At 35.6% G+C, this 25,167-nt stretch overlaps 1 protein-coding gene across 3 annotated transcripts in view; it reads right to left on the bottom strand.

Annotated features, from left to right (window-relative positions):
• HECW2 (HECT, C2 and WW domain containing E3 ubiquitin protein ligase 2) overlaps positions 1–25,167 on the bottom strand; it is a 195,469-nt gene that overhangs the window by 3,527 nt on the left and 166,775 nt on the right. For all 3 annotated transcript variants that reach the window (XM_026667978.2, XM_087949536.1, XM_087949537.1), the window contains 9 exons: positions 20,112–20,232; positions 18,523–18,636; positions 12,845–12,997; positions 10,999–11,097; positions 9,713–9,842; positions 8,714–8,860; positions 6,907–7,021; positions 5,469–5,554; positions 1,247–1,359 (listed from right to left, as the gene is read on the bottom strand). In XM_026667978.2, the coding sequence (XP_026523763.1) occupies positions 1,247–1,359; positions 5,469–5,554; positions 6,907–7,021; positions 8,714–8,860; positions 9,713–9,842; positions 10,999–11,097; positions 12,845–12,997; positions 18,523–18,636; positions 20,112–20,232 (1,078 nt within the window). The remainder of the gene's footprint in view (positions 1–1,246; positions 1,360–5,468; positions 5,555–6,906; positions 7,022–8,713; positions 8,861–9,712; positions 9,843–10,998; positions 11,098–12,844; positions 12,998–18,522; positions 18,637–20,111; positions 20,233–25,167) is intronic.

The raw sequence follows: 25,167 nt of genomic DNA, 5'->3' as shown, positions 1-25,167 counted from the left end.
TATTTTCAGGCATTCAATGTGTTAACATTTATCGTCATTTCACGGGGAAAAAAACAGGCTGTTTTATTTCACCTATTCTCAGAGGTATTATTATTTCTCAATCTGAGAGGTAATGGGTATAAGCACAAGAGATTTTCCAGCAGACTTTAAATTAACCACAGTTTATATGTCAGGATATGACAAGCTGCTGTTAAGGAAAAATAGAAGCAAAAGTTTAGAGGCATGTCACAGGAAAGGGGATGAGAGAAAGAATCAGCCAAAGACTTGCTGCTATTTGGTAAAAAGAAAAAAAAATCAAGTGCTGCCTCAGAAGCTCCCTGTTGCCTTCTGCTCAACACATTACAGTATTTTGCAGAGCAGAACAATAGGATCTTTTTGGCTATACCCTGACAGATTTTCAAATTAGTAACTTGGAGTTAGCAGAGATTTAAGGACACGACTCTTGATAAGCTAGTTTTTACAGATATCAAAAAAGCAGTAACTAGAGCAGAAAAGCAGCAACTATAAATGTAAGACTGCAGCCATCTCTCTCTCTCTTCCAAATCTTCTGTCTCTTTCTCCTTGCTTGTGCATCCTGAGAGACTGAGCGCCAGTTACTACTCTGAAGAAGGAGCAGCTGATACTATGCAGTCATATTGTAATTTAAGGCCATCATAATCGTGGGTATGACTAGGCAATTGAAGCTCCACACCTTTTTAACATGTGCCATCACTGTGGACCACTCCTGATTAAAGACATTTCTGTTTCTGATTTTGGTTCTTCTAACTCGCCAGATCTACCAACTAAAAGTAGCATCTTCTGTTAGTCTTATGGATTTTTTCCCCATATCATTAGGTTTTCAATACTTGCTCAAAGAGTCTGCTTTCCACCTCTTTTAACAAACATTCATTCCTTGACACAGATATATAATGCTATATTCTACCCAGGACCATAATCAGGGCAAGCAGCTGAGATTACAGTCAGATATTATACATCAATGGGAAAGAGAAAGATAGAAAAAATGGGGCAGAAAGGAATAGTTTCAAAACAATGTTACTATGTTTGTATTTCATGTAGAAATTTGCTGAAAAGAAAGAGTGTTTTTTAGAGACAAAAATAAAGTAAGAGTGGTTTAAGCTTCACAGTAAGCAAATCTAAGGAACAGGAAACAAATTATGCTGAATCCCTCGATTCTCTTTTATTTAAAGAAACCCAAAATCATCTGCTTCCAGTGGATTTATTTTAAATATTCTTAGAGTTACTTTACCTGGGCAGAGCAGTGATTTTGCCCCATTTTTCTACACAGAATCTTCTTGGTCCATTGCTTCCTCTCAAAGAAGCAAAACCTTCATAAGGTATACTGGATGTACCTGTAACAAACTGGAAAATAACATAAAACACTGTGACTATTATTGAAAAGGATGATCTAATGCATAGTTCTATTTTTATTTTCTATTTGTAAATACATAGATGACCTCTTATCTGGAAAACAATAAAATTTATTTTACGATTGTGTTAACTGTACAGAAAGAGCAATCAAGGCAATGTATACAGGAAAAAAAAATGGGGTTTCAGCTTTTGAAAGGATATATAATGTTCCAAATGCCTCAAACTACAATCTTTTCAAGACTTTATTGAACCTGGTATGGAAGTATGTTGGTAGAATACAGAGTACTTCTGAACAAGCATACTGAGTACTGTATGGATCTGGCTATGACAGCTTTTGGGATTGTCCTTACACCTGCCTTGTCCTGCGGCAAGGACAGTCTACTTACTGCTTTCTGAAGATATATCAATGAGGTAAGATGAAGGCAAATCAAAGTGATGCAGTCTTTTCAATTAGAGCATGCGGTTAGTTCTTTGCTATGCCAACATTTGATGTCAAATGGAGCAGGACCCTAGGATACAGGTGAAACTCAAAAAATTAGAATATTGTGCAAATGTTCATTTATTTCAGTAATGCAACTTAAAAGGTGAACCTAATATATGAGATAGACTCATTACATGCAAAACAAGATAGTTCAAGCCCTGATTTGTCACAATTGAGATGGTTATGGCTTACAGCTCATGAAAACCCCAAATCCACAATCTCAGAAAATTAGAATATTGTGAAAAGGTTCAATATTCTAGGCTCAAAGTGTCCCACTCTAATCAGCTAATTAAGCCATAACACCTGCAAAGGGTTCCTGAGCCTTTAAATGGTCTCTCAGTCTGGTTCAGTAGGAATCACAATCATGGGAAAGACTGTTGACCTGACAGTTGTGCAGAAAACCATCATTGACACCCGCCATAAGGAGGGAAAGCCTCAAAAGATAATTGCAAAAGAAGTTGGATGTTCCCAAAGTGCTTTATCTAAGCACATTAATAGAAAGTTATGTGGAAGGGAAAAGTGTGGAAGAAAAAGGTGCACAAGCAGCAGGGATGACTGCAGCCTGGAGAGGATTGTCAGGAAAAGGCCATTCAAAAGTGTTAGGGACTTTCACAAGGAGTGGACTGAGGCTGGAGTCAGTGCATCAAGAGCCACCACACACAGACGGAATCCTGGACATGGGCTTCAAATGTCGTATTCTTCGTCAAGCCGCTCCTGAACAACAAACGTCAGAAGCGTCTTACCTGGGCAAAAGAAAAACAGAACTGGTCTATTGCTCAGTGGTCCAAAGTCCTCTTTTCTGATGAGAGCAACTTTTGCATCTCATTTGGAAAACAAGGACCCAGAGTCTGGAGGAAGAATGGAGAGGCACACACTGCAAGATGCTTGAAGTCCAGTGTGAAGTTTCCACAGTCTGTGTTGATTTGGGGAGCCAAATGCTGGTGTTGGTCCACTGTGCTTCATTAAGTCCAGGGTCAATGCAGCCGTCTACCAGGAGATTTTGGAGCACTTCATGCTTCCTTCCACAGACGAGCTTTATGGGGATGCTGACTTCATTTTCCATCAGGACGTGGCACCTGCCCACACTGCCAAAAGCACCAAAACCTGGTTCAATGACCATGGGATTACTGTGCTTGATTGGCCAGCAAACTCGTCTAACCTGAACCCCATAGAGAATCTATGGGGCATTGCCAAGAGAAAGATGAGAGACATGAGACCGAACAATGCAGAAGAGCTGAAGGCCGCTATTGAAGCATCCTGGTCTTCCATAACACCTCAGCAGTGCCACAGGCTGCTAGCTTCCATGCCAAGTCGCATTGAGGCAGTAATTGCTGCAAAAGGGGCCCAAACCAAGTACTGAGTACATATGCATGCTATACTTTTCAGAGGTCCGATATTGTTCTATGTACAATCCTTGTTTTATTGATTGCATGTAATATTCTAATTTTCTGAGATTGTGGATTTGGGGTTTTCATGAGCTGTAAGCCATAATCATCTCAATTATGACACATCATGGCTTGAACTATCTTGCTTTGCATGTAATGAGTCTATCTCATATATTAGTTTCACCTTTTAAGTTGCATTACTGAAATAAATGAACTTTTGCATGATATTCTAATTTTTCGAGTTTCACCTGTAGATTTGTGATCAATAGAGCCTCAACTGGCCTCCTGGAGGACTGCCTTTTCCCATTTGGCTGCCAGAAAACTCAGTGTATTCTTGGTAATTCAAGTATTTCTTTTTTAAAAAGAGGAATGAACTAACTTTTATGAGGTCACTATTTCCATTGGTAATCCTATACCAGTGATGGCTAACCTATGACACGTGTGTCACTCGTGACACGCCGAGGCACTTTGACTGACACGCCTGTTGGTGTGGGGAAAACCTGCACATTTAGAGGCTGCCTGTGCTCTGCTCCAATCCCTGCTCCCTGCTTGTTGCGTGGAGGCATGGTGTCACCGCTGCTGCAAGATCTTTGCAGCAGAGAACCAGTTTTAACCGCCATAAACTGAGGTTTGTCAGTTTCATTACCTCAGGAACGCTACAGGAGGAAAGGAGATCCATGAGGTTCACAGCCCTGTAAGGTGGCCTTCCGATCCCCACATCCTGCACCTGCAGCCCTGAGACCAGGGAGACGAGTTTCACAGCCCTGTGTGATCACCCCAGCCCAGTCCGTCATAAACCAAATTATTGATATTTCTTGAAGTGACACACGACCCGAGGAAGGCTACACTTTTTCCCGATTTTCGACACACCAAGCTGAAAAGGTTAGCCATCACTGTCCTATACAGTCAACTTTCTCCATACATGGTGATTTCCCCACTGGTAACTTCCCTTAAAATCTTTGTCTCATTCCTTTTCTTCCTGACTGCCCTGTCTCTCCTATCCTACCAAGCACAGATTCTTTGACTTCCCTGTAAACAGGCAGGAACAGGGAAAATGGAGTATCTGCACTTGGCTGGTGAGATGGGCTAGGGTCAAGGGGTAGGAGACAGGCAGGTATTCCTGTCTGTGCAGGCATCACCAGTATTCCCAATCACCTTCGTTGTGCCTTGCTCTTCTGACAGCAGCAATATGCCATTAAAGGACAAGATTTAGCACATTCTATAGAAAATGCTTCATTATATTACGCTCATAATGTGTGGAATCACTGATACGTGGCATTGTCCTGGTCTTGTAAGTATCTCCTTCATGCATATTAGCAGCAATAGTAAAAGTTTATTCCCAATTAAAGCAATCCCCATGACTGATGAGTCTCTGGAGGGATAATGTCCTTATTTAAGGAACTGAATGAGTAGGGGAAGAAGACAATTAAAATATTATACTATAGAATACTATATAGGTTTCTTGCAATTGACTGTAGTAATACATAAGACTTTGAGGTCACAATATTAGCAAATAATCTGTATTTAATACAAAGCTGTTTTTTAAAAAAATATCTTAATGTATATTTCCTATTTTTTCAGTCCAGAAAAATGGAATTGGAAGAGGAAGGAAAAAATTAAAATAAAATCAGGTTTGATCCTCCCTTTCTGACCCCATTTGGTATAAATCAATCAGTAATTTTCTTTGTGAATTAAAGAGATTGCAAAGACAGATTTTTAGTCACAGCATAAAATACAGAAAACAGAAGAATATTTCTCTTTCATTCCATTTTGTTCTGATAGGGTGGGGGTTCTGTTTGGAACTCTGTTTGCAGACATTTTTCCTTTTTTTTCCCTTACTAGTTTAAAGAATCTATAATCAAGCAGAAAACGTTATGCTAATCTAAATATTTTGAGCAGGTCCTGAAATAGTGAAAGAATTTTTCTTAATGTTTATGAGACAGGGCAGCAAGATAAAGCATGTAGACTTGTTTCATCCAGGAATTATAAATGGAAAAAAGGCAACAATGAATGTACACTGACTTACTCCCACTACTGCAACCTATTAAATATTTAAGACAGAAATCCCTGCTCCCCCAAAACCTGTAATTGCTGCTTTCATATGGATGAATCAGGAAAGGAGTGAAAATTATTTATCAAGCCATTCAACAATTTTGAAATTCCAACTCTTCATAGTTTTTAACAGTGTTTTATTATGCTGATATCAACTACAGTGATGCTAACTGCAACCTTACTTGTAAAAGCCGTAACCGCTGCTCATTGTTGAATCTTTCCACAGCAGCCCAAAACCATCGAATTACAATGTGATTATCATGGTATCCTGTTTAATAACAATTAATAATATATTATTCAGGGCAATCTTGCTTTTAAAAAATCATGAGAAAATGCTAAAAACTGAGCAATATTGCAGATGTAGGCCCTAACATTTCCTAAATTAATCTATCAAATTTTATATCATATATATGGGACTAATTCTTGTTCCCTTGGTAGACTTTCAGAATGTAGTGTCATGTTTGGACATGAAACTTCACAAAAATGTACACGGGTTAAAACATGAGTTAAAAATTACTGATGATAGAAAAGTTGGAGGAATGATGGATATACTATCTAAGGAGAATAAGATAAAGATGCAGAAAAACAGCCTCAGGAAATAATGGGGAATTGAATTCAAGGATTTAAACAACCTAAAATAAAAGTAAGGTAAAGTAGTTTGGATAATTCCTATTATAGATAGTATCACATCTATTTTTTATTAATCAAAATATTTGAGAGCCTATTTTAATATAAATTAGTAAAGTGTTGAACAGAACATGGGAGATTACTGAAGGAACCCTCACTTCAGAAGAAATCTCTTGAGTATATGAGTTCTCAGCTAGGACTGTAGAACAGACTAACCACATGAAATGATGAGTTCTTTGCTAGAAGACCTCAAATATAGGCTGGGTAGCTATCTATCAGAGATACTGTGATAGATAACCACTGGGTTAGGAGTATTTATTGTTGATGACTTTAATTTTTTTATGCTGTAAGATGTCCTGAGTCACTTCATAGCGAGATGGATAGAAAATAAATTTAATAATAAATCTATTTTAAGAATAGTCTAGGGCCGGGGTCCCCAACTCCCAGGCATGGCCTGTTTTAATTATTTTATTTCCATTTATTTTCTTTAAATTAATGTCTATCTGCACAAACAACAGACTTTTTACAAAAGACCTCAGTACTTTGTATAAGCATGTTTCAATTTGCTTTCAGAAATAAAGTCCAAGTACCAATTAAGTCCATTCTTAACTGTCACAGAAACATCATTTCATTGAAAAGCCTCTTATTTCCCAACTTTTGCCATTTTTACTATTTGTTACAAATTAAATACCAGTGTAACTTCTTAGATTAACTCATTTGATCTCACATATTGCTAGTCATGCTGTTTTGGATTTTACCTCTTTTATCAAATTAAAGGATTGCCTATTCCAAAATGGGAAAATCCAAAGACGTGTGAAAACTTAAAAGAAGACCATATGTTTGTGAAATTACACTGCAAATTAAAATAGTTTTTGGGATAAAATAAAAACACACTAAAAAATCACACTTTTATTTAATTCAATTTATGATCATTCAGGTTAACTACAACCAACAACATATGTATATCTGTATGTATATTTTAGAAGATGTCACCTCCTCTATATTCAGTGTTATTTCTCCAGTCACTTAAGTCAATTTCTGCAGTGCCAGCAATAACCAATTCTAGTTCTCTTGCATCAAATACAGACACCAGTCTAGCATCAACCACCTAGGAGAGAATATATATTCAATATGTATCTTTTGCTTTTATTTCCGCCAATTATTATATAGGGTCCACAATTCATAATACTGTAATTTTTGGTGCAACATTTAGATATAGCCACTAAATTTGAAAGAAAAGCACTTCCCTCATTTTCTAGTATATATTTAAAATATAAGCAGAGCATTAGAAGGTATATTCATACCACAAATAATATGTGGAAATATCTCCAAGCTGTGCATTCTCAACATCAAATTTTAGATGCTCCAGCGGAATTTGTTCCACTGAAGTTAGACAGAGACCCAGAAATCACTATCAATATACTGTATATTAGAAGGGATTGTGATTCTTGAGCCTAAGGCTGATTTCCTACCAGGAATATTCAATAGCTTTTTCTTGTAGTAATATCCCCTGTGATGACAACCATCTAGAACAGGAATCACCAATGTTTTGGACCTCAGAGACCACTAAATTCATAATTTTAAATCCCGCAGACCACTAATACGATCTGCCTAATGACCGGCTGGGTGGGCGTGGCCAATTCAATTTCACTCATGTCAAGGGGCGCCTCGCCAGACTCTACTCACCCCTTCCAGCCACTCCTCGCCTGCCCGCCCAGGCTCTTCAGGGCCCCAACAGGAAGCAGTTGTTGGAGCTAAGCAGCCACCATGAGAAACAGTTGGCAAAACAGCTGGCTCAGTTCAAATTGGATCTGACTGAGAAGGAGGCGCAGCAGAAGCACCTCACTGAGGACTATGAGCATTGGCTTTCCAAGCAGAGGGAACACCTGCGGGAGTGCAAGGCCAGGTACCGGCACCTGGAGGCTCAGCAGGCTGAGAAGGTCAGCCAGTTTCAGGCCCTGATGCATTCCCACTGGAACAAAGCCCTTGGGCTCTTCCATCCAGCCTTCGCCCAAAGCCCCACACCAGGAGGCTGAAGCAGACGCAAGTCGGAATTTCTACTCCCCTCCGACTTGCACAAAAAGACTCTGAGGAAAGAGACTCTTTGCAGCAAAACAAATGTTCATTGCACGTGTCCGGCCTAGGGGCCGTAGTCTGAGGATCCCTGATTTGTGCAATATAAAAAATGCAAATAATTTTTCTGCGGACCACCAAAATTTTCTCGTGGACCACCAGTGGTCTAGAAAGTCACACCAATGATCTAGAAAGTCACACCAATGGTATAATTAGCTCGCTACTTTTAACATTGATTGGTGATAATTCTTTAGGCTTGAGCCAGACATTTTTCAAGACCTATTTGAAATGCAAGAATGAATGATGGGAACCCGCTGTATGAAAAGCATTTGCTCTGCACTTAATAAGTAGGTTCTCCCATCATGCAACTTATGCCCCATCTGAATGACTTTGGCGGCGGGAGTTGACCTTGAGAACAACTGAAAGTCTAGGTAAAAATATGCAACTTCAAAATGCAACATAATTGTGCTCTGTCAATCCCTAACTGGTTACCCTCTTCATATGTAGGGTGTATTAAATTATTACAATCAAGTCTAGTTTGCCTGACTTTAGTGACATTAATGACAAAGCCTGAGTGGAACAACTTCAGAGGCAATACAGTAGTTCCCAACACGATTTAAACAGTTGCAGGATAGGAAATAATTATGAATCATAGATAATCCTAACACGTGACAAATGCTCTAGGCACTTAATGCATGCAATATATGAAAACAGATTTATATTTTACCTCGTAAAAACCACGTACTAAACTTTCTGTCTGCTGCACCACACCTCTCTCAATTCTCCATTTCACCATTCTTTCTATATATTCCTTCTTGTTCTTTTCTGTGACAGGAATGTTGGCACCTCCAGGTTTTAATTCCCTTTCAGTAATCTTAAAAGCAAATTACCACCAATATATTATAAAGCAGGATCTATTGCAAAGAGAAATGTTAATGTATGAAAGTGATGCTAATTCCCCAAATGGCTGATAAAACCTGGCTGATTTGATCTTCTGAAGTGGTCAAATTTGGTCAATATATAAAGAGCTAAAAATTTAACTTTGGAGTTAGTGGTATCAAGCACAAAACTTGAAAGCATCAAAAATGTACATATTAGAACAAGAATTCATGTACAATGAAGAATTCTTATCCAGGAGTATAACATCTGGATACTGGATGCTTGCCAGCCCTGCTATCTACGGGAAACAGCTGCCACCCACCACGCACCCCATACTCCAAATTGTCTCTGTTTTGGAATGACCTCATTACAACACTGAAGTCTTCTTATCCTGGAGGACTTCTGGATCTACACTGAATTGGCCCAGTCAGGAGCACTTCAGGATTATTTATCCCAATTACTGTTTGATTTCATACATGCAGGAGGACACATTTAGATTTGGGATTTGATTAGGTAACAATTATGGTCATAAATTTACCTTTATTCTACAGTTTCAAATATTGGCTTTTAGGCAAAATAAGCAATGTACCAAAGCAATATGTAAATGACAACTTATCTGGAAGTTTTGGTGTTTTCTGAGCTTAGTTGTATCCTTGTAGATGTTTTCAAACAGTCAAGCTCAAAGAACACCAGGAACAATGCAGTTCAACCCTAAGCTACATATATTCTCTTCTACCGAAATATTATCTTATATTGGAAGCAAGATGATCCAGGAAGAGAATTAGAAGCATTGTAAAAATAAGTACCAAAAAGACTGCCCTTGAAAGAAAAAAAAGATTGCCCACACCTGTCCAAAAACTTCTTCATTTACAGTGAATGTGAGATCGAGGATATCATGTATATCATTGTCTTTCATCCATTGTAGACTTTGGTGAAATTCTTCATCAAGATATTCCAGATCACTTAGGTCACACAATCTATAATAAACAAGAAGTAATTAGAGGATTAAAAATGACCTAGATTATGTTGATGTGAACAAATGAAGAGTAGATGATTATGTGCTACCAAGTCAACTCTTAATAACCACATATGGATTTCTTCAAGATGGTCTATCCACCGTGGGTTTTTTGATAAAATATAGGAGTTGTTTACCACTGCTTTCTTCTGTGTAGTATGAAATGAAACCTTTGCACTTCAACATCTTCCTATGTTACTGCTGCCTAATATTGGAGCCTTCTTGCTTTGGCTAGACAGTGGAGATGATTCATACCTTGAATGACTATGCTGGGACTGCATACTGTTTGCATACTCCCAGCATTGTTTATTCATCCCTCTTAGGAACAATCACCTTAGAGGCAGCATAGCAAGACTATAGCAGGGTAGCTATGTTATTCATTCAATAATAAGGAGAACAAAGAAGGAAATCTGTACGATTATTACTGCTAGAGTTCTTTATGATAAGTCTTCTTTCATACATATAGATACACGTTCATTCATTCATTGGCACATCTTAAAATCCAAAATAAAAACTTACCAATAAAAAACTTCATTTCCATTTTACTAGAAAAATGTTATTTCAATTTTTTTCACTTTAGAGCATCAATTAAATTCAATTAAATGATTAGATTCAAACCAATAATTAATCAGCAACTGGAATACCCTAGAACTACAGAGTTATATGATGCTAAATGTGGATACCTTGCAAACTTTCTGTTCAATATTCATACTGTATCAGAACAACATGTATCTTTGAATTTAGTTCATCCTCTAATAAATGATTCCTGAAGCAAAAAGGACAAAGTATTCTATCAAAAATAGGAAAACAGAAAGATATTTATTTCTGTCTCCAAAATAGTTTCCTTGATCACTACATTAAGTGTAAAGGCAGTCTGTGATTTAAAAAAACTTATAATATGATTTAATAGACATAAAGCAGTTCATTACAGATATGACTTGCATCCAGATATGTCTTCTGTAAATAAAGAATAACTTGGTCAAATTTTCTACTTACATTCTGAAAGAAAAACTTATAATATGATTTAATAGACATAAAGCAGTTCATGACAGATATGACTTGCATCCAGATATGTCTTCTGTAAACAAAGAATAACCTGGTCAAATTTCTCTACTTACATTCTGAGAAGGGCTTTATAAAATGGTCGGGTAAAAAAGGCATCTAACAAATATTGATGAATCAGAGCAAGACCAAGGATTCGACCACTAAATCTGAACCTACAAAGAAATTAGAGTACAGTTTAGATTTATTATTTATCTATTTAAATTTGGTATATATGCTAATTCAGTAAGTAAATTTGATACTGTTATCCATGTCCAAAATGTAATTTTGCATTACATTTCCATAAGATCATCATTTAAACAAGATATTGTCATTATTTCATATTTAAAGGATTTATCATTAAATATTAAATATCAAAAATATTTGCCCTTTGAAATATAAATACAATGAAGATGGTTATTATTTCATGTGGAAGGCAAATACTATATTTTTTCTGGTAAATGTTTTTCTTGTTTCCTTAATTACTGTGAGTCAATAAAAAGTATAGGCAACATAAAATTGACACAGTAACAAACTGGGAATCAATGCAATTCCTTGAGAACATTAACAACCTATGTGTTGGAACTGTAATGCTCAGAATGCCTAGGTTGCAAGGCAGCTGCAATCCTAACTTATCCGGAGAACACTAGGTTGAGGAAAACTGATGTATAATTTATTTGTAGGTAAGCTGCCCCCATCAACAAGCTACCAGCAGCATTTTGCCCAAATAGAAACTTGAGAGTGAACCTCAAGGACAGTCCCATGTAAAATACGTTGCAATAATGGAACCTGATTTTAGCAGGATATATACCATTATGAAGGCCCAATAAAGAATAGTTTTACTGGAGAACCAGGCAAAGCTAAGAAAGATATGGAAATCCTTGTTATGGAGGCCACCTATGTTCCATTCATAGTATAACAGGAAGAACATACCCAAATTAACCAGCTGTTCCTTCAGAGGGTATGCAAGACTATTCTTCAGAACAGGCAACCTGCCTAATTCCCAGACAAGGAAATTGTCCTAATCACAGACCCTCCATATTATTAGGATTCAGCTACTGTTTACTGGCTCTCATCCAGCTCATTGTAGCATCCAGACAAGAGATTCATCATCTCTCCTGATTCGGAGAGCTAGAGCTGAGTGTGTTTGTGAACTGATGAAAACCAATCAAAAACTTCATTCCCTCCAATGGCTCTATAAAGACAACAACCTACAGACATGAAGTACATGGTGAAAAATACATCAATGATAAATTTTCTTGACATATATTATGTTGTGCAGTTCTTGAAAACAGCAATGTTTTGTCACATAAGAAATTGGGCCACTCTTTTGTGCCCCCTTTCATTCACTTTTTTTTGTATTCACATAAAGAACTCAGACTAATGAGATGCAGTAAACACTGTTTTCAATCTCTTTCTGGCTGACTTGACTCTGCCTTTAATGTTATTTTGCATTTTATCCTCCAAGAGTGGACAGATTAGGTAATTGTTTTCCTTTCTTATAGTAACATGGATACTCCAAGAGATGGTACAAAACACAGAGCCACAAAGTAGCTTTACTATGTGAGAAAACTTAACATGAGAGAAGTGGAAGAAAGATTATTGCACATCTTACTGATTCAGACAGATTTTTTTTTTAAAAAAAGCAGACTTCAAAACAAAAAGACTAGAATAGTAATTGATTTTATGCCTTGGCAAGCTGAACTCTTGATACTTAGGAGGCAGCAGAGCTCTGTAGGAGTTCACTCACGCCTAGCTTAAGTGTTAGCCGCTTAAGTTGGCAGATCATTGGGTATAGTCTATTATTTGAAAAAAGAGATGTACCTGATTTACCTTACTTGGATCTTTCATAGTAAATGAGCAAGCAGAGCACAACCTATGCTCTTTAAAAATAACAGTATTTCTATGATCCAGCGTTCTTACCATTCATGGTGATTGTCGACAAAAGCAGACATTGGACTAATTTGGACAGTGTATGTGTCGTTGGCTGAATATTCAAATAAACCATAGTATGGGTTGAAGAGTTCTCTTGATACCAGGAAAAAAAACTCCCTTGAAGGTCCACTGTAGTCCAGTCTTAAAAAACAACAAAACATAAAGGGATACCATACAAATGTACTTTTTAAAAAGAAAATTAAAAACAAAGAAATATTTGCCTCAGATAATTAATGATTCATTCCCTCCCACACACACACTCAATATTTTTGGATCCTTTCAATCATCTCTGTGTAGCTTCTGAACATTTCATTTAATGACCATTTATACTGCTTTGAATGTCACTAAGCTAGTTAGTGGTACACTACCTTAGCAACATTCAAAGCACTGATTTCTATTTCAGAACATATGAAAATGTAGATTTATTATTTTGCATTCAACCAGACATAATTGTATCTCTGATTTAAAGGCACAGATTATGCAAAATTTCCTATTAAATAGGTTGCAATGCATAGGTTTGGGTTAATTGTACTTCATTCCAATCCTGAAATGAGTGAATCTGTATTCTTTATTCTACATTTATTCTACATAGAAGCTTACTGTTCTTTAGTTCAGGTGCTGTTTAGAATACAAACTAGTATCTTCAGTTTATTAAATATAGGCATAACAGATGATAGGAAAACAGTGAGCAAATTAAAGCTCACTTGTTTTTTCTAAATAAAATATTTCTCTGTTTTGCTTTAACTTTCTCACACACACCCAACCCTGTTTAAATCATTATGTAATATAAGAGATCTTTTATAAAAGTCAAATTTACCTGTCAGATAAGAAATGTGTTGTAATAAAAGACAGAATTTTCTCCATCTATCGGTTAAGATATTCAGCTATTCAGTCTCTTTGTAGATTTATTCTTGTGCAATGATAAGTAAGCAATTATAAGCAAGCCATTACCTTAGAGAGCAAGTGATGGACAAGCATGTATGACAACATATTTAATGTGTCCTGCTTTTACAGTAGGGACATCTTTAGGTGAGATAATACTCTGGATATAATGTTTTAAGTAGAGATTTTACCAAATTTTTAAAACACTTTTTAATTCGAAAAATAAAAAGTTTGATTGTCTCTTATGAAGAAAGAGTGATGTACCCTGCCTAAAAGTGGCGAGGGGAAGCACAACCTATCTAAATGCTATGTATTTTTGGTATTTCAAAACCAATATCTTATCATTACATCTTTTTTCATTGGGAATAATCCAAATTTACTTTGAGCTCTTACTTTTCTGTTTTATATTTTTCTTTCTTTGGAGTGTTGTATTTTATTAAAAGAATTACAGTTCATTTAATATGTTTGCTTATAATGGCCAATCACTGTGAATGGTTAGAAATTAAATGAAATTCATTTTTCAGATGAGCGTTAAGTAGATATATATTGAAGAAATTATCTGTCATTGTTTGAGCAGCAGGGAATGAAGCCATTCTTTATAGACTTGCATTTAAACAAGATTCAATGAATACTTTCAAATAAGCCATATTCTGCATATAGTTTGGTCCTTGCTTAATTTTTTTTACTGCAATCATCAAGGAGAGTCCCAATTCATGTAAATATGATGCTATTTTTCCCTCCTGTCAAAAGAGAATTACTGGCCTTCAGAAGTTGAAAAATAGAAATTCCACATAGCAATTCTATTAGCAACAAGAAGTCTATGACACCATGAATTATGGCATCCCCAAATCTCAATAGTTCATAATATCCGTGATTTATACTCATTGCATTTCCAGTTAGAAAAACATACAATAATATTTAAAGTCCAAATTTTACTAAGGTAGTTTCTACACTACACAAAATGATACATCGCCAAAATAATTAACACATTTAACAAAATATGTTAAAATTTGTATTTATTAATATTCTTCTATTATTATATTCTTCTATATATGTAACTATGTAACTGCTTTACTATTGCAACAATTATCTTAAAACAGCTATTTACTTTCAGACTTTTCTTTCATATTTTATATGTTCAAAGTCAAAACAATCCTATTTATTGTTAAAACTATTCAGGAAAGAAGACACAATTTTGGCAACAGAATTATTTCTTTATTTTCTAATTTCCCCCCTGCACTAGTTCTTTTTTAAACCATGTGCAATTAGATTGACCCAGACTTAAGAGACACAAAAAAACATTGGAACCTAGACCAGACAGTTCTTTTATATTAGGGTTCCCCAATGCGGACAGTACTGACTCTCCCCTCAAGGATCTTTTTTTGATGTTGTTGTTATTATTATTTGTAGTACTGTTATTTAAAGAAATAATTATTAAATTATTTTCATATAATAAATGTTTGGGAAATTGTCAGGCACAAGAAATCAGGAACCAAGGTGATTCAAATGAGTACAAATTTAATCCATGCTAGCTCACTGAAGAATATGAACTACTAATAGTCAACCCAAATTGATGTGGACAAGAGTCAATGGAATTCAAGGAGGGCTGTGCTCTTATGTGCACAAAGGGACTCCAAACTAATGATTTGCTTGACCCCTCCCTCAGGCTCAAACTGGTCATCTCCTACAGTTGATGAACAATTTGAAATTTTATGAAGAGGTCAATGAGCTGAAGAGTTTGGGGACCCCTGCTTTATGTTATACACAGCTATTTATGTGGAAATAGCTGCATATTTTCTAGATCGCAGCTATAAATTCTGTAAAAATATTGAAGGGAGAGGGAAATCCTATTCTTACAAGAGTTTCTTGACAATGTTTTCAAAAGGTTTGTTGCAATTCAGCCTGTTCTAACATTTTGCTTACATTGTTTATGGATATATATCTTGTAATCAACCACCTCAAGCACAAAAGTATTAGAGCAGAAATACTATATAAAAACAATTATATTTTCATGGGGGAAATATTGGTTGCTTTGTACAAATTTTTAGTGTCACTGCACAGAAATATAGTATTACCTCCCTTCCTGAACTACACTATGCTCGTGTTACCTATCATGAAACAGAGCAATGAAGAAATATGAATATCAGATAACCATAATTAGAGTTAAATTGACCATTACTTTGATTGGTGACAACTTACACCAATACGCTAAGCATCAAACCCAATTATTATGAAGGTCACCTGATGCCCAGCATCCTCTTTGGTTATACATTGAGGACATGGCACCAATCTTGAACCTTTCAATTTGAGATGGTGCACAGATTATCCTGTCTCTCAGGCTATGAAGATGGACTGACCTTTAAGACCCACCAAGACCCCCTTTCTTTTTTTTAGTAAAGTGGGATGCCTACCTACACCTGAAATGGATCCTGCCCATTAGTTGGTTGGGATGCAGACTCTGCCCCTCCCCCCAAAAGGACCAAACAGTATAGAGAAAGTAAAATCTCTCCAACCTGTTTAATCTAAAATTCCTTTTAGGTTTGGCCCTAATTGAAAGTGCTGATAGGGACAGTGTTAAATTCCTGCACTCTCTTATGTGCCAGCACCCAAAGACCACACAAAATAACATCCTGGATGAGCAGGACCCCAAGTTAATAAATGAAATCACCTGCACCAAGTGGGGAAAATCCAGACAGAGCTATCATTATTAGAGGTTCTATGTCTTCCTCACTACCATGTTCCTCAACATATACATTTTAATTCTAGCATCTAGCAACTTTCATACAACTGTTTAATTAGTTGCCTGGTGAATCGTTTATGTTTTACAAGAGATTCTGACACCCAAGTATATCCAAAGGCTTTGCATTGAGAATGATTACAAGCAACGTTTGCAACAACAGCTGCAAGGGCATATGTTTACTATTCAAGAACACTAATACCACACCTCACAAATTACTTCTTAGTAATACACAGTTTGATTACTAAAACATACACATGTCACCTAAACATAATCTCACTCCAGCAAAGAGATGTTCTGCATGTTTTGAATCCACATTGTTTCTAAAAATTTGGTGATGAAGAAATTAGTGATCGCTTGGATATTCAAGCTTGGATATTCAAACAGTTCAACAAACCAAACCAACAAACAAAAGTTGAAATGTGGTGGAAACCTTTTAAAAGTTCTGTGATTTGTTTACTAATTTTTTAAACAAATTGAACTACTTTATGTTCAGAGGCTTTATCATTAACACCTCTTCTGAAAAATAGTAAATATAGGGATAGTTAATTTATATAAATGCTAATAGCAAAATTAAGGTTTGTTGCCCTGTTTCCTTAAGAAAATTCTGTAACTGCTTGAGTACATTTACTGAAATCAAGACAAGAATGGTAGTACTTTTCCCAGGTAACAAACTTAGGATGAGATGGGGGTGGAAGGGAGGAGTTAGACCAACCTGTCCTATATTCTATATCAGGTTAGCCACTCCACACGCATATGAATTTGGGATTTTTAATAAAATGTATTAGCTGGGAGAGATGTTCCCAGATTAATTCATATGGTTCCCCTCCTACAGTCATCACATTCATGGGACTTGTTAATACGCTATTTCAGAGTTTAGCCATTTTACACATAGCGTTGTCATTTCTGGATGTTTCCTAACATTTTCATATTTTTTAATTATCTTGGGATTCATCTTGCCTTTCTTGTACATAAAACACTGCAGGCATGAGTCACAGTAACCTCTACTTTGTGTTTCCAAGAACACTTTCTTTTAAGTATTATTTTCTATATAAACACCTGGACTAATTGGTACATTCTAAAATAAGATTCTGTTCTAAAAGCTTTTTATTAAATAATATCAAAATGGCACAATTCTTATTTCCTATAAAGAACAAGATTTTGGACAGAACTAGTAGAATCTGTTTAAAATAAGTTGGCGCCAACATAATAAAGTAATGTAAAAATGGTTTTATTTATTTGTCCTTATCTCTATGCTACCACTTTGTAAGACTCCAAGCAACTCACAAAATAGAAGAGTTATCAAAACATCATATCTACAGAGTCATAAAACATCATTCAAAAATAATAATAAAAGCAAATTTATTGCCTCTAAACATGGAAGGTTGATATTTCTAAGTATAGAAGGATGATGAAGTATGAACAGACCTTCACTTAAAACTTTTACGCTGCATGATGGGAGGGTGGTAAAAAAAAGGAGGTAAAACCTGTGAAGAGATGGTGCCCATATAATTTAGAAGTTTCATGATTATTAAACACAAATGCATGAAAGTTAGCAGTGCCAATAAATATAGTTGTGTGATGGAGGGATCTTCATCCCTCCCTTACATGTTTGCAATTATGTGAGACTGTATGCTGAAAAACTTCAATTTTACCTAAATTATCTAAGGAGTTAATATCAATTTTCATCAATCATATATCTAAAACAGCTAATAACTCCAGTCCAGTCCTTCAAAGCAATCACCTTTTTTTAAAAAAAATGCAGAGAGTTGGCAGTACAACATGCAGGACTAAAATCTTATCAGAGCAGATTTAATAGAAACTCAATATGTGCCAATGTGATGCTTTCTAAAGAACTCACATGTCAGAAAATCAGCACTATCTGAACAGCTGTAGGTTCTAGGCTTATAACAGGCATTTCCTGGCAGTAATTCTTCCTCATTTCTGCTCTAGACCACAAAGAGCTCACTAAAATATCTGCACACAGCTGCAAAACAAATCATGTATTAAGTATACTTTATATTGGTAGTCATTTACTTCTACTCACCCTTCCTCTCCAACAAATGTGACATACAATTTATTCCTCTGTAGATCCTTTCTTGAATAACCCATAATTTGATTGAAGGCATCTTCCAGCAAGTGGTCTCTTCTGATAATTAATCTTTACCATGAAACAAATCAAGATTACATAAATCCATGATAATATTTATCTTTTCTGCTTGGTTATATATTTATACTCAGTTTATAATGACTCTCCTTTCAGCTACTGTATATGCATCAGCAAGATACAGTAGAGGCAGAGCTACTAGACTACAGACAAAGATTCATGAAATTTCAATGTCCTGAAATATTCTTAATATGCATATTCTATTGCATCAATAAAATATTACCGAATGGACAAGGCAAAATTAAATTCAAATATTAAAGAGAGGTGCAATAAAGAGGACTAAATATTTGGTAAACCATGTCTTGAGCAAAAATAATCATCAGATTTACCCATTAATGCAATTATCATATTCATGTTTCTTAGAAATTCTCTTCTGACATATTTATACATAATTGGACAATCTATAATCAAAATGCGTATATAATGTGGATTAAGCTCAGAAGTGAAAATATAAATTGTTCCAAGTTTTTATAAATTTATATTTTATAAATTTATATTTTAACTTCTGAGCTTAATCCACATTATATACGCATTTTGATTATAGATTGTCCAATTATGTATAAATATGTCAGAAGAGAATTTCTAAGAAACATGAATATGATAATTGCATTAATGGGTAAATCTGATGATTATTTTTGCTCAAGACATAGTTTACCAAATATTTAGTCCTCTTTATTGCATCTCTCTTTAATATTTGAATTTAATTTTGCCTTGTCCATTCGGTAATATTTTATTGATACAATAAAATATGCATATTAAGAATATTTCAAGACATTGAAATTTCATGAATCTTTGTCTGTAGTCTAGTTCCAAGTTTTTATACATTTCTGGCATTTGACTCACTGTTTTTACTTTAGCTTTTTAGCTAAAGCACATACTTGTGAGGAGAGCCAAGAGATAAACAAATATGAGTTAATGGAGAGCAGCTTGGGATGGAACATTATTTTGGTTATAAAACAGTGGAAGAAAGTAAAGTTAAGCAATCCTAAGTTATTGCAATTTATTTTATCCAAGTTCAGTTTTCCATAGTGGATCTTTGTTTTAAAGAAGATATATCAAAAGTCCTCCAGTATGCATGGGAGTTAATGGCTAAATTAATCCCAAACATGAAGCACATATAGTTTTCCTGCATTCTGTCCCAAATGTTAACCATTACAATATACTGGTTTCATTTATGTTCTTCTTTTCAAATGTTTTATTTATAATAGATATATATGGGAATCCTTTCATTCTAGATGGCAATAAGTACCACTTATGCTTCTATTAGCCACTAAGGCTACATAGGGATCTAGACTCAAAAGCAAATTGTGATAGGCAGCAGACATAGCACATTCAGCACTTGTCAGGAACAACTTAAACCAGCCATGCAAGTTCAGGAAAATACCAGCTGCCTTAAAATCTTTCCAACAGGTGCTGTATAAGCTCTTTTACTTTTAAATAGCAAAACAAATTATCCAGTATCTACGTACTTCAATTTCCCTGGGCCTTGTCCATATCCTTTAGTCTCCAACTTCCTGTAGAAATTCCTCAGCTTGGCTTCAAAGTCTCTTTTATAAGGAGCAGGAGCACGGGCATTAGCACGCTGGGTACCTGCACCACATACAGAAAAAAAAAAGAATTTTATTAAAATATTACCCAAAAAAGTAAATAAATGTTCCATAATGATGTAAACCTGCATAATGATATCACATTGCATCATACACAAGGAGAAAAGATAAATCATGGCATAGAGGTAAGCTACATAGTGACTTATTTTTTACAAATGTATTTTATTCGGGGGTGGGGGATATAAGATGATTAGGTAGAACTTTTAAATATTGTTCATTAACTATCAATTAGTTCTAGAAAACAAACCCCACAAAAATTAATTCAACTCACTGCAATTCTAATGTGTGGGTGATTTTAAATATTTATAAGCTACTAAAAGAACCAGAATGACAAAGAACATAAAGGAACTGTTTTTGTTTTGAGTAGATCTATCATGTCATAAAATTTAATTTAGCTGAAAAACAGATGAAAATAACTTATTCCTTAACCATCATGTGGAAAAATGAAAGTCACGTGTCTTGAATTCAACCAGTTACTAACAAGAAAAATCTTGATTTAAGCTAAAAGCACAGAAATCTCTGAAAAAAAAGCATATGAACATCAGAAACTTTCACACTTGCTGTGCAATCTGAAAGTGGTTTATTGAGAAACCCCAGATTACCAAACAAGTAGGAATAGGATTTGTACCCTTTACGTGCAAAAAACTGCTATAAAATGACTATGCTTCAATATGCTTCCTAACTTGAAATTACAGGAATGTACTTTTGAATTCATTGCTTGAAAAACAGTATGGCTGCTTCTTTAAAAATTCAAACCTGGATTTATTTCTAGTCAACTATTGAAATGGTTAACTCAAATGAAACACAGTAATGACTTAATTGTTTCTGCTCTCAGAAATCTGCTGTTTGCTTCTGATATAAGTGGTACATAGCAAAAGTTACCTTAACTTTGAAAGCTAACTTTCAAATCTGGCGTTTATAAATTGAGATGTCAGTGGAAAAAAAATTCCCCTACATTTATCGTATACAACCACATTTGCAGTTCCTGAAACTTGTAAGCAAAGCAGGTAAATAAATTCACAACTGGTATTTTTAGAGGAAACTTTAGTAAACCCACTTCCTATTTCAGTCTTTTGTCAACTTAAAGATTTAAAGCATTGAAATGACTGACACGATGAACAAGCTGATCTGAAAAAATCAAATATATTTTACTTTCAAACAGTCTCCTGGATGTCTTCACTTCAGCTTCTTTGTATAATTCCTTTGCCTCTTGGCTTTCTAAGATTTTGAAGCATGCTATCACACCTCAGAAATTGAAATAGTTCTATAGCCAAAGTGAAATATCACAGCTAACAAACTCCTTTGTTTATAACCCAAAATGGAAAAGTCAAATTTTGGGCAGAAACACGTATTCTGTATAAGGTCATAATAGGAAAGCACTTCAAAATGACATTGATAATGCTTCATCCACTGACATTTATTGGGAAAGAATATTCAGACAATGCTGTCATCCATTTATAATCCACCTGTGTTTTCCCACTATTTCTCCTTCACCACCACACAGAGAAAGAGAGGACTGCCGTACAATTATTTTTCACAGGCCACACTAGGGAGGGAGGAAAGATGTTATAACATGAAATCTGACTTTTCAGTAGTGCCTCCAAAGATTAACTCGGTAACTCTATTGGTATTAAATAACCCTAGCTACCAGTACTTCTAATTTGTTAAAAAGAAAAGACACATCACTGCCAAAAGGGCATAGGATAGCTGTAAGGGAAAGAGCATTAGTGATTTCAGACTTGTAATAATGTTGGGTGCGGAGGAGTGAAGAAACAGGAATATTAACAAGAGGTAGAAGCAGATCTTAGGATACACATTTATCCACGCTTCCTAAAACAGCTTTTTCCAGTCTGATGCGCTCCATGTAAGTAGAACTACAACTCCCAATTGCCTAAGTCGATAGTTGGAAAACTGTTTTAAGGGATAATTTGCAATGAAATCAATGAGACTTACTTCTCAGCAGATATCCATATGATAGTACTGTAAAAATTTAGACAATAGTTCTTCAGAGAGCTTAAAGTGGTTTTGAAGAGACACCACTTTTCTCAAGAGATATAGATTTCTTTAACCTTGGTATCATTTCTAATTTATACTACCAAGGGCTCTTGAACAGCAGTCACAGGATTAGAAGAGAGGTGATTTCCTGGAATGGAAACTGGCTAAGGGACAGAAATCAGATACAATTTTCAGATTGGTGGTATGTTCAAAGCCAGGTTCAAAGGCATCAATACTGAGAAAGGTAGTCCATAATTAGTTAGCAATAACTAGTAATGTGGCTAATTTTATTTATGACACTGTTCATTTATTAAAATCAAATAAGAATTGTGAACAGTTCTCAAAATAGCCAAAGCTGTCCAATTTAAGCCAATGCAAAATGATGTACATTGGCAAAAATATATATACTTAATGAATTATATGACTTGAGATCATTTGCTACTACAAAAATTGAATTCTGAAGTGATAAAATAAGTTCTTTGTACTGTGAAACTTATATCTAATGATGTTATATCTGATGATCGCCATCTATCCAAAAAAGGATTGATTCGTAGAGGCTTGGATTAACAAGGACTACAAGTCCTAAAATCCCACGCAGCATGCCCAAACACCAGCTGCTATTATGGAGCAATAATGAAGGGTTGCTAGGGTCCATATTTGTGAACTTCTTTAAAGCATCTGCTTGGGAAGTATGAAACAGAATTAGGCCTGTTGACCTAATTAGCAGGATCTTATATTCAAGGCTGAAAAGGTTTGTAAACTATAGGAACAAAATGTACTGCATACTTATGAGAAAATTTGCACACTACAAGCAACGATATTTTAAAAATAGTGAACTTATCTTGCCTCAAGAAAAGAAAGCTGTTATCTACATTCATTAAATGCTAAAGTAAGATGCAAAATTGCAGGCAACACGTTCAAATTTGCAATCAGTTATGATGAAAGATATACATAAAGAGATTAATTCCATATGCACTTTTGAATGCATTAACTAAAATGCATGCAGGATGCCCCACAACAGACAATTCTATGGGTAGCATACAGTAAATATAAAAACAAATGGACAATCATATTTTCCCAAATATAATGGGTAATAAACATTCCTAAAGATCTTTAAAAGACTTTTCTAGGTAGATTGGGACTGTAACTAAGAACAATTCTCCATGGCTGGCTGAGGAATTTGGGTAGTTTCAGTCCCAATATACCTGGAAGTACCAGGTAAAGAACACTATTCTAGGTGTATCAGTCCCTAGGTTGTAGACAGCTTGCTTAAACATATAGGGATACCCCAAGCAGACACAACCTGTACTTTTATTTGAAGAGAATGACAAGGGTCATTCCTTTAGTTGATATAATAACAATAGCAGTAAGCACTTAGACTTATATACCACTTCACAGTGCTTTACAGCCCTCTCTAAATGGTTTTACAGAGTCAGCATATTTCCCCCAAAAATCTGGGTGCTCATTTTACCAACCTCAGAAGGATGGAAGTCTGAGTCAATCTTGAGCCTGATGAGATTCGAACTGCCAAGTTACAGGCAGCCGGCATTCAACAGAAGTACCCTGCAGTACTGCATTCTAACCACTGCGCCATTGTGGCTCTGTTGATATATGATATATAATTGTGGCAGTAAGATATTCCATGTGACATCTGGTTTGCTTACCTTACTTAATGACACATGATAGTACACGTGCAGTCTCCTGTGAGAGACTGCATTTCTAGCCAGTTACATCTCGTGATTATTGCACAATTATAATTGTGTTTCAAAGGATGCTACTGTATGTGCATAATTACCTGATTTTCTACCATCCTCCCTAAACTGTACCCCTAACTGGGCTCAACATTTGGGTAACCTCAATACTTTGGGAAAGCCAGAAGAATCAAGATGCTGGTGGCAGCAGGCAGCTTATTCTTATAGTGAAGCTGGTACCCTTATGCACTAAAAGGTAAGCAGATAGGTCTGATTGGCTGGCAAGGGACCCCAGTTTGGCCGAAAAACGGGTTGCCTTCAGATTCCTTTTGGAAGAAGTTGGGAATAAACAACATCTAGGTGACCCAAGACTGACATTTCCAAACAAGCTGCATAGCTATCAAAAGTGTGCACACATCCTTTCCACACCTACTCATTTGTGCTGTTAATTGCTGCATCTTGGTAACAGTAGCAGAGTTAGCAGTATGATATCAACATCAGTGATGTCATTTTGACAATCAGGGAAGTAGGCAAATATAATTTCATTATCAATCTTTGTTTCTGCCAGAAGAAAGGTCATTAACCAGTCAGCTACGGAATTCTACAATGTATATCCTCAAGGATTTAATTGATGCTTCTTTCTCATTTTCCCCCATAGCAAAAGCTACTTAGAAGAGAAGAATTCAGAACTGCAGCAGTATTAGGAGTTGACCAGGCTGATCAAGTAATGAATCCATCACAAAAACAGCTATTGATTCATTTCAGAATGTATTACTTGATTGGAGTTGATATTGCCCACAGACTTTCTTTTGTACTTGATATCGTTCACCACCACCCTCCAAAGTCAGATTAGTTCCAAAAATATCATTTTGAAAGTCTCTCAGAACCCAAGTATGTCACCAAACCTGGGGGGAGGGTGTCCCAGGAAACTGGAGGCATTCTTAAATAGCTTCATTGTGATTGATATTTTTACTCTGTGTGTGGTTTATATATTTTAAACATTTGATAGTTCTTCATTTTTATATTTTGTTGTATTTTTATATACTGCTGTAATTAATAAATGTGATTAATAAATGAATAAAGAAACAAATGATATCCGATTGTACATCTATACATAAACATACAGGGACTCAAAATTCTTACATTTGTCTTATGTTGAAGAAAGTATCACCTTCAGAGGTTGAATGTGAAAGAAAGAAACTAATTTGGGGACATTGTTTGTTTGACCAGGA

The sequence above is a fragment of the Notechis scutatus genome, chromosome 1 (genome assembly GCF_049901735.1).
Source record: "Notechis scutatus isolate UNSWTSFEM ecotype Mainland chromosome 1, rNotScu1.2, whole genome shotgun sequence".
In the NCBI taxonomy this organism is placed as follows: Eukaryota; Metazoa; Chordata; class Lepidosauria; order Squamata; family Elapidae; genus Notechis; species Notechis scutatus.
Note: the sequence above shows the minus strand (reverse complement) of the source record. Positions and strands in the feature narration are given on the sequence as shown.